General features: G+C 51.5%; 1 protein-coding gene across 2 annotated transcripts in view; it reads right to left on the reverse strand.

Annotated features, from left to right (window-relative positions):
* LOC110491981 (low-density lipoprotein receptor-related protein 1) overlaps positions 1-13,790 on the reverse strand; it is a 137,968-nt gene that overhangs the window by 7,381 nt on the left and 116,797 nt on the right. For both annotated transcript variants that reach the window (XM_036946892.2, XM_036946893.2), the window contains exons 62-86: positions 12,724-12,912; positions 12,457-12,605; positions 11,936-12,029; positions 11,500-11,616; positions 11,217-11,336; positions 10,867-10,989; positions 10,474-10,599; positions 10,129-10,245; positions 9,154-9,260; positions 8,781-8,913; positions 8,451-8,570; positions 8,065-8,187; positions 7,682-7,819; positions 7,386-7,523; positions 7,182-7,301; positions 6,546-6,838; positions 6,153-6,334; positions 5,852-5,958; positions 5,558-5,677; positions 5,106-5,282; positions 4,649-4,789; positions 4,376-4,549; positions 2,503-2,664; positions 2,042-2,216; positions 734-835 (exon numbers count right to left, since the gene is read on the reverse strand). In XM_036946892.2, coding sequence (XP_036802787.2) covers positions 734-835; positions 2,042-2,216; positions 2,503-2,664; positions 4,376-4,549; positions 4,649-4,789; positions 5,106-5,282; positions 5,558-5,677; positions 5,852-5,958; positions 6,153-6,334; positions 6,546-6,838; positions 7,182-7,301; positions 7,386-7,523; positions 7,682-7,819; positions 8,065-8,187; positions 8,451-8,570; positions 8,781-8,913; positions 9,154-9,260; positions 10,129-10,245; positions 10,474-10,599; positions 10,867-10,989; positions 11,217-11,336; positions 11,500-11,616; positions 11,936-12,029; positions 12,457-12,605; positions 12,724-12,912 — 3,547 coding nt within the window. The remainder of the gene's footprint in view (positions 1-733; positions 836-2,041; positions 2,217-2,502; positions 2,665-4,375; positions 4,550-4,648; positions 4,790-5,105; positions 5,283-5,557; positions 5,678-5,851; positions 5,959-6,152; positions 6,335-6,545; positions 6,839-7,181; positions 7,302-7,385; positions 7,524-7,681; positions 7,820-8,064; positions 8,188-8,450; positions 8,571-8,780; positions 8,914-9,153; positions 9,261-10,128; positions 10,246-10,473; positions 10,600-10,866; positions 10,990-11,216; positions 11,337-11,499; positions 11,617-11,935; positions 12,030-12,456; positions 12,606-12,723; positions 12,913-13,790) is intronic.

Consider the following 13,790-nt stretch of genomic DNA (forward strand, 5'->3'; position numbering starts at 1 on the left):
CCTAAATACACGTCACACAGGTTAGATACACCTAAATACACATCACACAGGTTACAGAGAGACACCTAAATACACGTCACACAGGTTAGAGAGAGACACCTAAATACACGTCACACAGGTTACAGAGAGACACCTAAATACACGTCACACAGGTTACAGAGAGACACCTAAATACACGTCACACAGGTTAGAGACACCTAAATACACGTCACACAGGTTACAGAGACACCTAAATACACGTCACACAGGTAAGAGAGACACCTAAATACACGTCACACAGGTAAGAGAGACACCTAAATACACGTCACACAGGTTACAGAGAGACACCTAAATACACGTCACACAGGTTACAGAGAGACACCTAAATACACGTCACACAGGTAAGAGAGACACCTAAATACACGTCACACAGGTTACAGAGAGACACCTAAATACACATCACACAGGTTACAGAGACACCTAAATACACGTCACACAGGTTACAGAGACACCTAAATACACGTCACACAGGTTACAGAGAGACACCTAAATACACGTCACACAGGTTACAGAGACACCTAAATACACGTCACACAGGTTAGAGAGACACCTAAATACACGTCACACAGGTTACAGAGACACCTAAATACACGTCACACAGGTTACAGAGAGACACCTAAATACACGTCACACAGGTTACAGAGAGACACCTAAATACACGTGTGTGTGTGTGTGATAGGGATCATCCTCTTACTTGCACTGGGGCAGTAGCGTGCGTGGATCGATAGAGCAGAGTCCATTGGTGCAGAAATCTAGACAGGTGTAGCAGCTGTGATTGGTTTGACCGTTAGGACAGCTGGACATAGACAGGTACACAGAAACAAGGAGAAAGAGAGAGAGACAGCGACAAGGAGAGAGAGAGAGAGACATGTACACAGAGACAAGGAGAGAGAGACAGACAAGGAGAGAGATAGAGACAGAGAGAGAGAGACCGGTTCACAGAGACAAGGAGAGTGCGAGAGAGACAGGTACACAGGAGACAAGGAGAGAAGAGAGACAGGTACACAGAGACAAAGAGAGAGAGAGAGAGAGAGTGATAAGGAGGGAGAGAGACAGGTACAGAAACAAGGAGAGACAGGTACACAGAGACAAGGAGAGAGAGAGAGACAGGTACACAGAGACGAGGAGAGAGAGAGGTACACAGAGACAAGGAGAGAGAGAGACAGTGACAAGGAGAGAGAGAGACAGTGACAAGGAGAGAGAGAGAGACAGGTACACAGCAACAAGGAGAGAGAGAGACAGGTACAGAGACCAGGAGAGACAGGTACACAGAGACAAGGAGAGAGAGAGAGAGACAGCGACAAGGAGAGAGAGAGAGAGGGAGAGAGAGACAGGTACACAGAGACAAGGAGAGAGAGAGAGAGAGAGGTACAGAGACCAGGAGAGACAGGTACACAGAGACAAGGAGAGAGAGAGAAACAGCGACAAGGAGAGAGAGACAGCGACAAGGAGAGGGAGAGAGAGACAGGTACACAGCGACAAGGAGAGAGAGAGAGACAGGTACACACAGCGACAAGGAGAGAGAGAGAGAGAGACCAGGAGAGACAGGTACACAGAGACAAGGAGAGAGACAGGTACACAGAGACAAGGAGAGAGAGAGAGAGAGAGAGAGAGAGAGAGAGAGAGAGAGAGAGAGAGAGAGAGACAGGTACACAGAGACAAAGAGAGAGAGAGAGGTACACAGAGACAAGGGGGGAGAGAGAGAGACAAGGAGAGAGAGACAGGTACACAGAGACAAGGAGAGGGAGAGAGAGAGAGACAAGGAGAGAGAGTCAACAAACACTAGATTTATACATTTTTTAGGATAACACCAGGAAAACTCTAATATTAAAATGAAACAAACTGGGGAGAATGTGTGTGTAGGTATGTGTGTGTGTGACTGAGCAGTGTGTGTGTGTGACTGAGCAGTGTGTGTGTGTGCATCTGTGAGCGTGAACGGACTGAACAGTGTGTGTGTGTGTGTGTGTGTGTGTGTGTGTGTGTACATAGCGTGCACTCCTACCGGCACATGACCTCTCCTGAGGCTTTGGGCAGACACTTGCCGTTGGGGCCGCAGTACTGGCACTTGTCTAGCTCACATAGCTGTCCGTGGAACTGAGGGGGACAGCGACACAGCTTGGTGGCATTGGCAGTCTGCAGACACTTCCCCTCATTCTTACAGTAATCCTCACATTTACCTGGCAGATTGAGAAGCAGAGAAACAAAGCTCACACAGTGAATACTCTCATTTTGAGCCATTTCTGATCAGGGATTAAGCAGTGCATTAACAAGTGAATTGAAGACCGGTTATTTTTTTGCTGAACTGCTTCAGCCGAATGACAGACTCAGATGAAAACCCAGGAACTGTACCTTTGGTTACACTGTTGTACCAGGCTGATACAAAGCTGAAAAGCTCTACATCCACTTGACTTGGAAGTGGTGCACATGGTTGGGTAAATAACCCATTCTGGATTATACACTCACTGTATTGACACTGGTCTCCCGGGTACTCAGGTAGACAGCGGCAGGTGGGCTGGTTGCCCTGGGATACGGTGCAGTTGCCTCCATTGTGACAGTAGTCCTGACAGGTGTGCAGGTTACACCGGGGCCCCGTGAAGCCCTTCAGACAGCGACATGTAGGGGCCCCTGGAAGAGAGAAGGACAAGGTCAAAGGTTAAGAAAGACGGGTGTGGACGTTACACCGGAAACGAAAAGGGTCACGCTAAATGAGAACAAAAATATAATGTAGGCTATATAAACTCTGCAAAAAAAAAGGAGAAACGTCCTCTCACTGTCAACTGCGTTTATTTTCAGCAAACTTAACATGTGTAAATATTTGTATGAACACAAGATTCAACAACTGAGACATAAACTGAACAAGTTCCACAGACATGTGACTAACAGAAATGGAATAATGTGTCCCTGAACAAAGGGGGGTCAAAATCAAAAGTGACAGTCAATGCAGCTGGTGGCCACACCAGATACTAAATACTGCAGTGCATCTCCTCCAGGCACCAGATTTGCCAATTCTTGCTGTGAGATGTTACCCCACTCTTCCACCAAGGCACCTGCATGTTCTCGGACATTTCTGGGGGGGAATGGCCCTAGCCCTCACCCTCCGATCCAACAGGTCCCAGACATGCTCAATGGGATTGAGATCCGGGCGCCTCACTGGCCATGGTAGAACACTGACATTCCTGTCTTGCAGGAAATCAGCCATACTGCTCGTTCTGTGCGTGGTGGAATTGTCATGCTGGAGGGTCATGTCAGGATGAGCCTGTAGGAAGGGTACCACATCAGAGAGGAGGATATCTTCCCTGTAAAGCACAGCGTTCAGATTGCCTGCAATGACAACGAGCTCAGTCCGATGATGCTGTGACACACCGCCCCAGACCATGACGGACCCTCCACCTCCAAATCAATCCCTCTCCAGAGTACAGGCCTCGGTGTAACGCTCATTCCTTCGCCGATAAACGCGAATCCGACCATCACCCCCGATGAGACAAAACCGCAGACTCATCAGTGAAGACCACTTTTTGCCAGTCCTGTCTGGTCCACCGACGGTGGGTTTGTGTCTGGTGAGGACCTGCCTTACAACAGGCCTTACAAGCCCTTAGTCCAGCCTCTCTCAGCCTATTGCGGACAGTCTGAGCACTGATGGAGGGATTGTGTGCTCCTGGTGTAACTCGGGCAGTTGTTGTTGCCATCCTGTACCTGTCCCGCAGGTGTGATGTTCGGGTGTACCGATCCTTTGCAGGTGTTGTTACACGTGGTCTGCCACTGCAAGGACGATCAGCTGTCCATCCTGTCTCCCTGTAGCGCTGTCTTAGGCATCTCACAGTACAGACATTGCAATTTATTGCCCTGGTCACATCTGCAGTCCACATGCCTCCTTGCAGCATGCCTAAGTCACGTTCACGCAGATGAGCAGGGACCCTGGGCATCTTTCTTTTGGTGTTTTTCAGAGTCAGGTGAAAGGCCTCTTTAGTGTCCTAAGTTTTCATAACTGTGACCTTAATTGCCTACCGTCTGTAAGCTGTTAGTGTCTTAACGACCGTTCCACAGCTGCATGTTCATTAATTGTTTATAGTTCATTGAACAAGCATGGGAAACGGTGTTTAAACCCTTTACAATGAAGATCTGTGAAGTTATTTGGATGTAGACTAATTATCTTTGAAAGACAGGGTCCTGAAAAAGGGACGTTTCTTGTTTTGCTGAGTTTACTGTATGACTACCTAACACACAGTGCTGAATCCGAATCCGAGACATTTTCGGATGAATATCCGAACAACATAAAGATGTGCATCAAGTTAGGATTCAGCCCCCAGAGTAGTTTGTGGCCACACCAATGACCTACCTGCGACCGAGGCAGTGCAGGACCCTCCATTCCTACAGTGGTCTCTACACTGGTTGACCTCACACCTCTCTCCCGTGAAGCTGGACTGGCACTGACACTTGGCCTGCTGCCTGGCGTTCAGGAAGCAGTTCCCGCCGTTCAGACACAGGACCGTACACGGCCCGGACGGGGGAGCTGGGAGGAGGCGGGCAGGAGATAGGGGGAAAGGTTATTGATAGTGTGTGTGTGTGTCTGTGTGTCTGTGTGTGTGTGTGTGCCTGCGTGTGTACTCACAGAACGGAGACAGCGTGGGAGGGGGTCTCTCCACACACGTGCCGTTTTCAGCCACACGGTCGTTGGGACAGGTGCAGACTGGACCACTGGGGCTGAGCAGACACAACCACTCACACTTCTTCTTGTCACATGGGTTGGTCACTGAATCACAGAGCGATAGGATAGACATTAAGAACCAGAGCATGATCACTTTATGTGGCGTGAACGTCAACAGTAGGGCACTATAAGGAGGAATCGGGGTCAGAAGAACACTGTGTGGAATATGGGTTTACGGTATCACACTTTATAGCGACTAAGGGGTCAAAAATAAGAAGTGCACTAAATGGCGAATCGGGGTCAAAAGTAGTGACTACTCTAGATAATGGATAGCGTGTCATCTGAGGTCATTTCAATGAGGAAGGGAGCTGCAGACAGACAGGACAGACAGACAGACAGGACACACAGGACAGACACTCACTCTCTGGTTGTTTGTAACGGTGGTATAGGACTATGTCTGTGGCGTGGTTAATGCCAGTGGTCAGGTTCTCCATGGGGCCCTTGCCAAACTTGTTGACCCGGAACACAAAGTTATTAATGTAGGTGACGCCATAGATGTAGTCCTCAAAGATGTCGATGCTGAACGGATGGAGCAGGTCTGGGGAGGTAAGAGGAGAGAGAGAGAGAGAGCTTTTGGTTATCCCATGCTGCTCAAAACTCTATGGTCGTTGTGAGACGTGAAGGCACGACTCTGTAAACCAGCGACACCTGCTGGCGAGAGCAATAACCTGCTCACGGTTAGCAATGCCAGACTTTTTTGGTACAATGTCCATCTGTGGAAACGAGAGGCTCCTTCGTACGGAATTCATCCCCATAAAAGCACTATATGTAGCACTGAACCCCAACCCTGATCAGTATGAAGGGGAACTGAACTGTTTTTGAGGCCGGTGACGGCAATGACGGGGTCGGAGCCGTTGAGATGCACGCTGCCGATGACCGAGAGCTTAGCGTCCGCCCAGTAGAGACGCTCGTTGAAGTAGTCCACCGCCAGACCTGGAGGGAGGGAGGAGGACAAGCAGAGGAGAGTCAACGCAGGACACCACAAGAGGCTATAATGCTATGCGTTACATTACGAAAGAAGGCTACGCTAACGCTAGGTTAAGCAATACCACAATGCATAACGCTAGGTCCTAATGCTAGGCTACAAACGCTAACGCCAATACAGACCTGTGGGCCATTGGATGTTCTCGTGGACCAGGGTCTGTCTCAAGGTTCCGTCCATGGCTGCCGTCTCAATCTTAGGGTGGTTTCCCCAGTCGGCCCAGTACATGGTTCTGGAGGGGACAGAGAAACGCAGTCCAAACAGCTCAGCAGGAAATACAAAATGGATATATTTGACATATGTTGATGTATTTTATTGGCATTCCAGCACAGTCGCAGCAGCTGTGGTAAATAACCAGGTCGACCCAGTTCCCGGTGGGCGTGGCTGGGTTGGGCCTCGCAGCGGTCAAGGGTAACCATCGCTCACCCTCTCTGCGGGTCCACTACGATGGCGTAAGGCTCGTCTATCATGCCCGAGATGAGGGTTTTGCGGTGCTGGCCTGAGATCAGGGCCACCTCGATCACATCCCTGCCAGAGTCAGTCCAGTACAGGTTACCAGCCACCCAGTCCACCGCTATACCCCGAGGCATTTCCAGATGCCCTACAATCTAGTCGGGGGGGGAAGAGAGATCAGATATGGGTGTTTTAGGTACCGTACATCACAGTATGTTGTGAACGGAAAACAACAGATCTTTCTGAGCTATGAGACATCCTGTGCACCAGACCGCAGTCCACTAATATTGTCTCACACATGGGAGGTTATGATCGTGCCCATGTTTGTGTGTGTGTGAATTCATTCCTGCTTGCGTCGGGCCTCACCTCCAGGGTGGTAACACTTCCCTCACTCTGGCGACGGTTACGGTGTGTATTGGACGATGGGCCAGGCGAGGGAGAGGACGACGATGAAGGAAGCTCGTAGGAGGAGATTCTGCCCGTGTGCCAGTTGGTCCAGTAGATGCGGTTGGTCTTCACGTGCAGGTCCATGGCGTCGATGCGCACGTTGGCGTCGCCCTGGAAGGTCTGCTCGTAGCGCCAGTTGGGCATGCCAGGGTCCAGGCTGCGAATCTCGTTGTCGTCGGCGATGTAGAGCACCTGTCTGCTACTGTTCAGGTCTGGGGAGGGAGAGAGAGGGACGAGGGAGGGAGGGAGGGAGGGATGGAGGGGGAGAGAGGGACGAGGGAGGGGGAGAGAGGGAGGGAGAGAGGGAGAAAGGGAGGGAGGGAGGGGGAGAGAGGGAGGGAGGGAGGGGGAGAGAGGGAGGGAGGGAGGGAGGGAGGGAGGGAGGGAGGGAGGGAGGGAGGGAGGGAGGGAGGGGGAGGGAGGGAGGGTGGGAGGGGGAGGGAGGGAGGGAGGGAGGGAGAACTTCAACACACGGAATCCATGAAAATATCAATGAAAGCACATGCACTATTTCAACTAATCTAGGGGTTTGAAGAGTAAAAGTACACTACTTACTGTCAGCCTTGCAGGTGTCGTTGATCCTGGTGAAGTACTTGTGGCAGCTGCACTTGTAGGATCCCTTGGTGTTGTTGCACACGTGGGAGCACACCCCAAACTGCTTACACTCGTTCTTATCTGAGAGGGGACAGGGAGGGGAGGGTTAATAATGCTGATCGAGCGCCCAGCGAGCGAGTGAACATTCAGGTGGGCGCAGCACACCTCCACAGGTGTTGTGGCCAGTCTTCCTGAAGCCTGGTTTGCAGGCGCAGAAGGAGTCTGTCCCGTTGGTGACGCAGTGTGCCTCGTCCCCGTCCCCACACAGAGTCCTGTTGCTCCTGCAGTCGTTCAGCTTGGTGTCTGCGGGGTCAGAGGGCAAAATAGCATCACGGGTCCACAACGGCGCTGAGCCACCAGGAAGGTTAGCCCGAACGCCGTGCGAAACAAACGCGGTCTTTTCTAACGCGACGACTGCATAGGCGAGTCGTCGCGGCGGTGTGACTTGGGGGGGGGGTCACCTGTCTTGCATTGGATCTCGTCTGAACCGTAGTCCTCACAGTCGTTGAAGAAGTTACAGCGCAGGCTGGAGCTGATGCACCCCCCGTTGGCACACAGGAACTCGTCCTTCTCACAGGTAGGCTCGGCGGGAGGGGGCTCTGAGAAAACACAAAGGGGATAAATACGTCTATTGAATTGAATGAACACAATGACCCTAGTCCCCTAGCATACAGCTTCCTATGAAACAACGAGGTCGACGTATTTGATATGCATTCTGTAATATGTATGCCAGGGGGGGACAGATCCAACCTGTCCCACAGGGAACCACAGATCATCAAGGCATCATCACCAGATAGCCTTGTGTTGGTCCACGTGCAAAAGGCCAGCAGCACAGTAAACTCACGGCAGTTGAGCTCGTCAGAGTTGTCCCCGCAGTTGTCAACTCCGTCACACTGTTTGGACACCTGCAGACACACACGGTCGTTCTGGCAGCGGAAAGTCCTGGTGGGGGGGCACTGGAACATCCCTGAGGGGAGCAAAACAAGAGGGGTTAAGGAGACAAGGAGTTGGAACAGGCTTTAGGATCCATAACCTTTTCACACCATCGCGACAACCCGAACGGTGTCGGCTCTGATGTTTCCTGATCACGCGGCCCATTCCTTTTCCAATTTCAGCTTCTGGTGGATGAGTGACCAGGCCAACACAGAACAACTGAGCTCAGCTCTGTAGTGGGTAAAGGGTACTAGTAGACGGGATATGAATGTCACAGGATGCGAGGTCACTACTCACGGCACTGGTCGGGATTCTCGTCCGAGTTGTCTCCACAGTCGTCCTCTCCGTCACACTTCCAGGCCAGGGGCTTACACAGCGTGTTGTTACACTGGAAGTCATCCAGGGGGCAGTGTTTAGCTGAGACACGGAGAAGGGACGAAACACAAATACAGGTTGTCTATTACCGACCCGGATCCGAGAAATCCTACCACAGGTTCCAGAATCCCTCTCAATTAGGGAAAAAGTTCAAATCTCAATATGACCCCTCTCTTTTTAGCACTGTGGCCATGTCAAACGGGAGCCTGAGTGACACACACAGGGACACAACACACACACACACACACTCACGAGCAATGTGACACTTCTCCTCGTCGCTGCCGTCCAAACAGTCAGCGTCTGCGTCACAGCGCCAGCGGCTGGGGATGCAGTGGCCGTTCTTACACTGGAACTGATCACTGTCACACCTCAGCTCACAGCCGTCCTGAGGGAACCACACACAACAAGTCCCTCACTCTCAATGTAGGAAAGCCTCACATCATCATCAACATCAAAGCACAACCATTACAGCGGATGTCCGAGGACAGGATATCCAAATAGCGAGGTTATTTCATATGTCTTCCTCAAGTAAAAAGGCAGATGTCTAAGCTTCAAGGACAACCCGATAACACAGAGGGTTGTGAGAAAAGTACGAGTCAGTAGTGTTATCTACGACACAAGTTACCTCATCAGATCCGTCAGCACAGTCATGGTCCCCGTCACACTTCCACCTCCCGGCGATACACCGTCCGTTGGTACAGGCAAACTCACTCTCGGAGCACGGCCGCGGCACTGTAAAGACACACAGCGACGCAGGTCTGGCGTGAGGACCGTGCAGCTTCGCTGGAAACGGCTTCCAGATCGTTGGCGTCCAAACTCACAGGGGAGAGCATGCCCCGCACACAAAAACACTCAGATGGAGGCCAAACAATGACAGTCAAAGGAGCGCTCCAGAGACCCCCCCCCTCCCCCCTGCTTTAACGGACTTAAGCGTCTTCGAAAATAAGACAAAAGCTTTGTTGGGTACAATGGCCTCAGGTGGCCAGGTAGGAAAATACCATTACTTCACATAACAGTAGAAACTATCCTCTGGAGCGCTACCTTTGACCTCTCGCTTTTTGAGGGGACATCAAGGTGGGGACTGGAGTTCAAATGGGCAGCATCAGACATGCAAACGAGCGCGATGGGATTGAAATGGGGGTGCGATGGGAGGAGGAGGAGCAGAGTGACATTAGGTTGGGAGGAGATGGGGATGGTTAAAAGTGGAGGCCTACCTCTGGCTCAAGCCAACGGGCCAGTCGGTGTGAAATGAAACAGACATGAGACGAGGTGAGATGCATAAGAGATGATATTAAAAAGGAGCAAAGGCCAAACTGAATGAATTTCTACCGAATGAAAGGCAACTTTGCAGGTAAGATGAGGTTTTCGCTACGAAACAGACCCGCAAGAAGACACAGACAAAGACAAACGCACGAATCAAACAATTGAAACGGTGTTTCGGGCCAGTCATACGGAGCAAGCCACCAATGCCCAATCCCTAGAGGTGCACAAACCATGAGCATTAGAAAAATGCAACGGGACAACGCAGTGACACTGTACTGGCGGCACGAGTGAACGAGGATAGTGTGCGCTCACAGGGGATGACAGAGCGAGACCTTACCGCATTTGTCCTCGTCCGAGTTGTCCCCACAGTCGTTGTCGTAGTCACACTGCCAGCGGCCCGGGACACAGCGGTTGTTCTTACACCTGAACTGGTACGGCTCGCACGTCCTCTCATCTACACAGAGACACACTCCGTCAGCGCCGTAACAACCATATAGAGCACATGGCAGTACAGGAGGTCCACGGCATCATCATTGAACCGTCGACACTAGAGAGGCCATTGGCAATGCTGGCGACCAATCACGGACGCTGTCCCAGATCATAACCAAAACTCCATGGCAATAAGGTAGCGGGCTGGTTGAGCCGTCTCTCTGTTCCCTAGGCGACAGAACAGAACACCCACCACATTCCTCTTTGGGTTCGTCAGACGAGTCTCCGCAGTCATTTTCTCCGTCACACTTCCACCGGGCCGGGATGCAGCGCCCAGAGTCCTTACAGCGAAACTCATCCACGCCACACGTCATCTGGGCTGGAGGGGGGGGGGGGGAGAGAGGGAGGGGGAGAGAGATTGAGGCTTGTATAACAGGCCAGATAGACTGAGTAAAGTGAAAGGTGATGGGAGGATGCTACGAGGTCTGTAAGATCTAGTGCAATTTGTAATTGACTAGTTCGGTAGGTTTAGCCAGAAACCGGTAAGCAGAAACTTGTATTCTTCTTCAACACGGAAGTGGAACTTGACTTGTGTGTCTGTCATTAGTCTAGAACAGTCTTCTGAAACAGAGGGGTGGGGTCTCACTGCAGTTGGCTGGTTCGTCCGACCCGTCCACACAGTCATTGTCACGGTCACACACCCAGACGCGAGGGATACAGCGCTTGGTGATGGCACACTGGAACTGGGTGGGCGCACACGTGACCTCGGCTAGAGGGAGGAGACAGACCGACTGTTACTGACAGGGAGCAACTCACAACAACAACCGTTGATTTATTATGGCACAGGTTAGTCTCACTGAAATGCAATCAAGTTTCACAAGAGAGACCTGGGTCAGCAGTACTCCCCCGACAAAACACAACACAAACGTAGGTCATGTACACAACGGGCATACAGACACATGTAAGAAAGCGTGTAGACGGGACGTGTGGACTCACGGCAGTCCTTCTCGTCCTCTCCTTCGCCACAGTTGTCCTGTCCGTTACAGCGGAAGATTCCCGGGATACAGCGGCTGGGGTGGGAGCACTTGAACTGACTGGGCAGACACACGTGGATATCTGGAGAACAAATCACACACACACAGAGAGAGAGAGAGAGGAAGACAGGTCAGAGATGAGCAGAGAAACAAAGAGTGGGAGAGAGAGAGAGAGAGCAAGAGAGAGTGGGGGCGAGAATGAAAGATTGAGGGAGGGGGAGCGAAAGCAGGAACGAGGCCGTTACCGCAGTTGGCCTCGTCCGAATTGTCCTGGCAGTCGTTGTCCCCGTCACAGATGTAGGCTGGGTTGGTGCAGATGCCTGTCCCACACTGGAACTGGCCGGGCCTGCACTTGAACGCCGCTATAAAGGACAAATGGATGACACCGACAGACACACATTCAGATCGAGGTCGTTTGAAAGTCTGAAACAGACCCACAGCAGACCCACACCAACGCTCTTCCTCCACCTCTCATCCTCCACGATCTCAGAGTCCAGTAGAAGTATCAGTGACCCTTTGCTATACAACCACATACTACTCGTTCACCCATTTGACGTAGAGCTGGCTTCGCCAAGGTCGTGGGTTCAGTTCCCACACACACACACACACACACACACACACACTAGAAATGTACGTAATCACTTTACCTAGTTGCGTTGGATGAAAAAGCGTCACACTCACGGCATTCTGCAGGCTCGTCCGAGCGATCCCCACAGTCGTCCTCCGTGTCACACTTCCACCAGAAGGGGATGCACTTGTCATTCTTACACACAAACTGGACGAGGGGAGGAGGAGAGAGAGAGAGAGAAAGTGAGAACGGGTTAGCAAACAGAGGACGTGGCAAAAATGAATGACACACCACGTAACCGTAGCAGTCTCTAACAACAGTCTTCAACTCGTTGCCATTTAAGTCTCCGCTGATCATATCATTAAGACGAATCCTAAAACAGACGGAATGGAAGTCTGACGCTCATTCATCTATTAATACCACAGCTAAATGGGGAACGTTCTACTTAGTTCTACTACCGAAGCCCAGGTAAGAGGCTGAATGTAAGGCTGTGCTGTACTGTGTAGATAATGACGCTTAATTATCTCACAAAGCATAATAAACAGTTGTGTAACATCCTCTCATTCCACAAGAGGCTCTGCTGCCCCCTAGCTGCCTGGCCCCTCAACAGCCATATCGTTCCTCAGTCCCTCACCTGGCTGGCAGTGCAGTTGGACATGCAGGTGCGTCCATCGTTGGCCAGGTAGAAGTTGGTGGGACAGGCACACTTGTAGCCCCCGCCAGGGCTCAGCAGACACAGGTTACTACAGCCACCGTTGTCTGTCTGGCACGGGTGGTTAAACACTGGAAGCAAAGGGGATGAAGGGAACTCTTAACCGGAACTACTGTGTGTGTGTGTGTGTGTGTGTGTGTGTGTGTGTGTGTGTGTGTGTGTGTGTGTGTGTACATGCGTATCTCTTACCCTCAGGCTGGCGGTAAGGGTGGTAGATGTGGATGTCCATGGGCCGGTGGAGGGTAGTGACCAGGGTGGTCTTGTTGATACCCAGGGTCTTGTGACACCTGTTGATGGACTTGGTCTCCCAGTCGGTCCAGTAGATGTACTCCTCAAACAGGGTCATGGCGAAGATGTGGGGGACGTCCTGGGTAAGCACTGTGGACCCAAAACACACAGCAGTGATGTCATTGGTATCATATTACACACAGGGTCCCGAGTTTTACCTGGCCACCACATGACCCGACCAGGAAAATCGCTACCGGCTAAAACCTGGGGTCCAAGAGTTTTTCCCTAGTCCAAACACTGGGGGACATCAATTACACCACAACGGTGTCAGTCAAATGTGTATAGTCACACAACGCCCAACGACTAACACAAGGAGTAGTGGTAACGGAGCGACAGCTATTCATGATACCAACTCACTACTGTCTATGGGTTAAGCAGTAGGAGCCACGCTTCACTGGGGCTTGCACACCTCTCACGGTTACGGTCACGACTATGTGCTTAAGAATGTTCCTCATCAATGCACTCATTCGGTTCGCTCCATGTTGTTATGGAAACACGCCATTAGCTACCTGACTGTCCTCTGCTATAAAAGCACAGTCGGCCACCCACACCCACACACACACAGTGTGAAACAGCACGTTAGATTTAGGATGGTGACGTCTCATCATTGGTTAATTGATATTCTAATCAGTGTTGTGGTACAAACTTTACACGAGTCTCCTGCCACCTGGACAAGTCCTGAGGGAGTTTCGTTCTATGATACTGGAGCGACGGGAGCTGAGAGGAGATGCTGGTGGATCTACACGGAGTGACCTTTGACCAGCTCCCTCCCTTATCTGAACTCAAACAGCCCGTGTCCCCATTAGGAAGACAGTTCTGTGTGCGCAGAAGGTTAACGACCCACGGGTGGACTAGCACCACCGTACCAGAGTGCTAACACGGCTCCACTGCCGACCACGCAACATCCGCCAGGCAATAGGAACCATGGCCCATCTGGTCAGGACGAGAACCGCAGAACACACAGCCGA

This window comes from Oncorhynchus mykiss, chromosome 16 (genome assembly GCF_057628025.1).
Source record: "Oncorhynchus mykiss isolate SJ-2025 chromosome 16, ASM5762802v1, whole genome shotgun sequence".
NCBI lineage: Eukaryota > Metazoa > Chordata > Actinopteri > Salmoniformes > Salmonidae > Oncorhynchus > Oncorhynchus mykiss.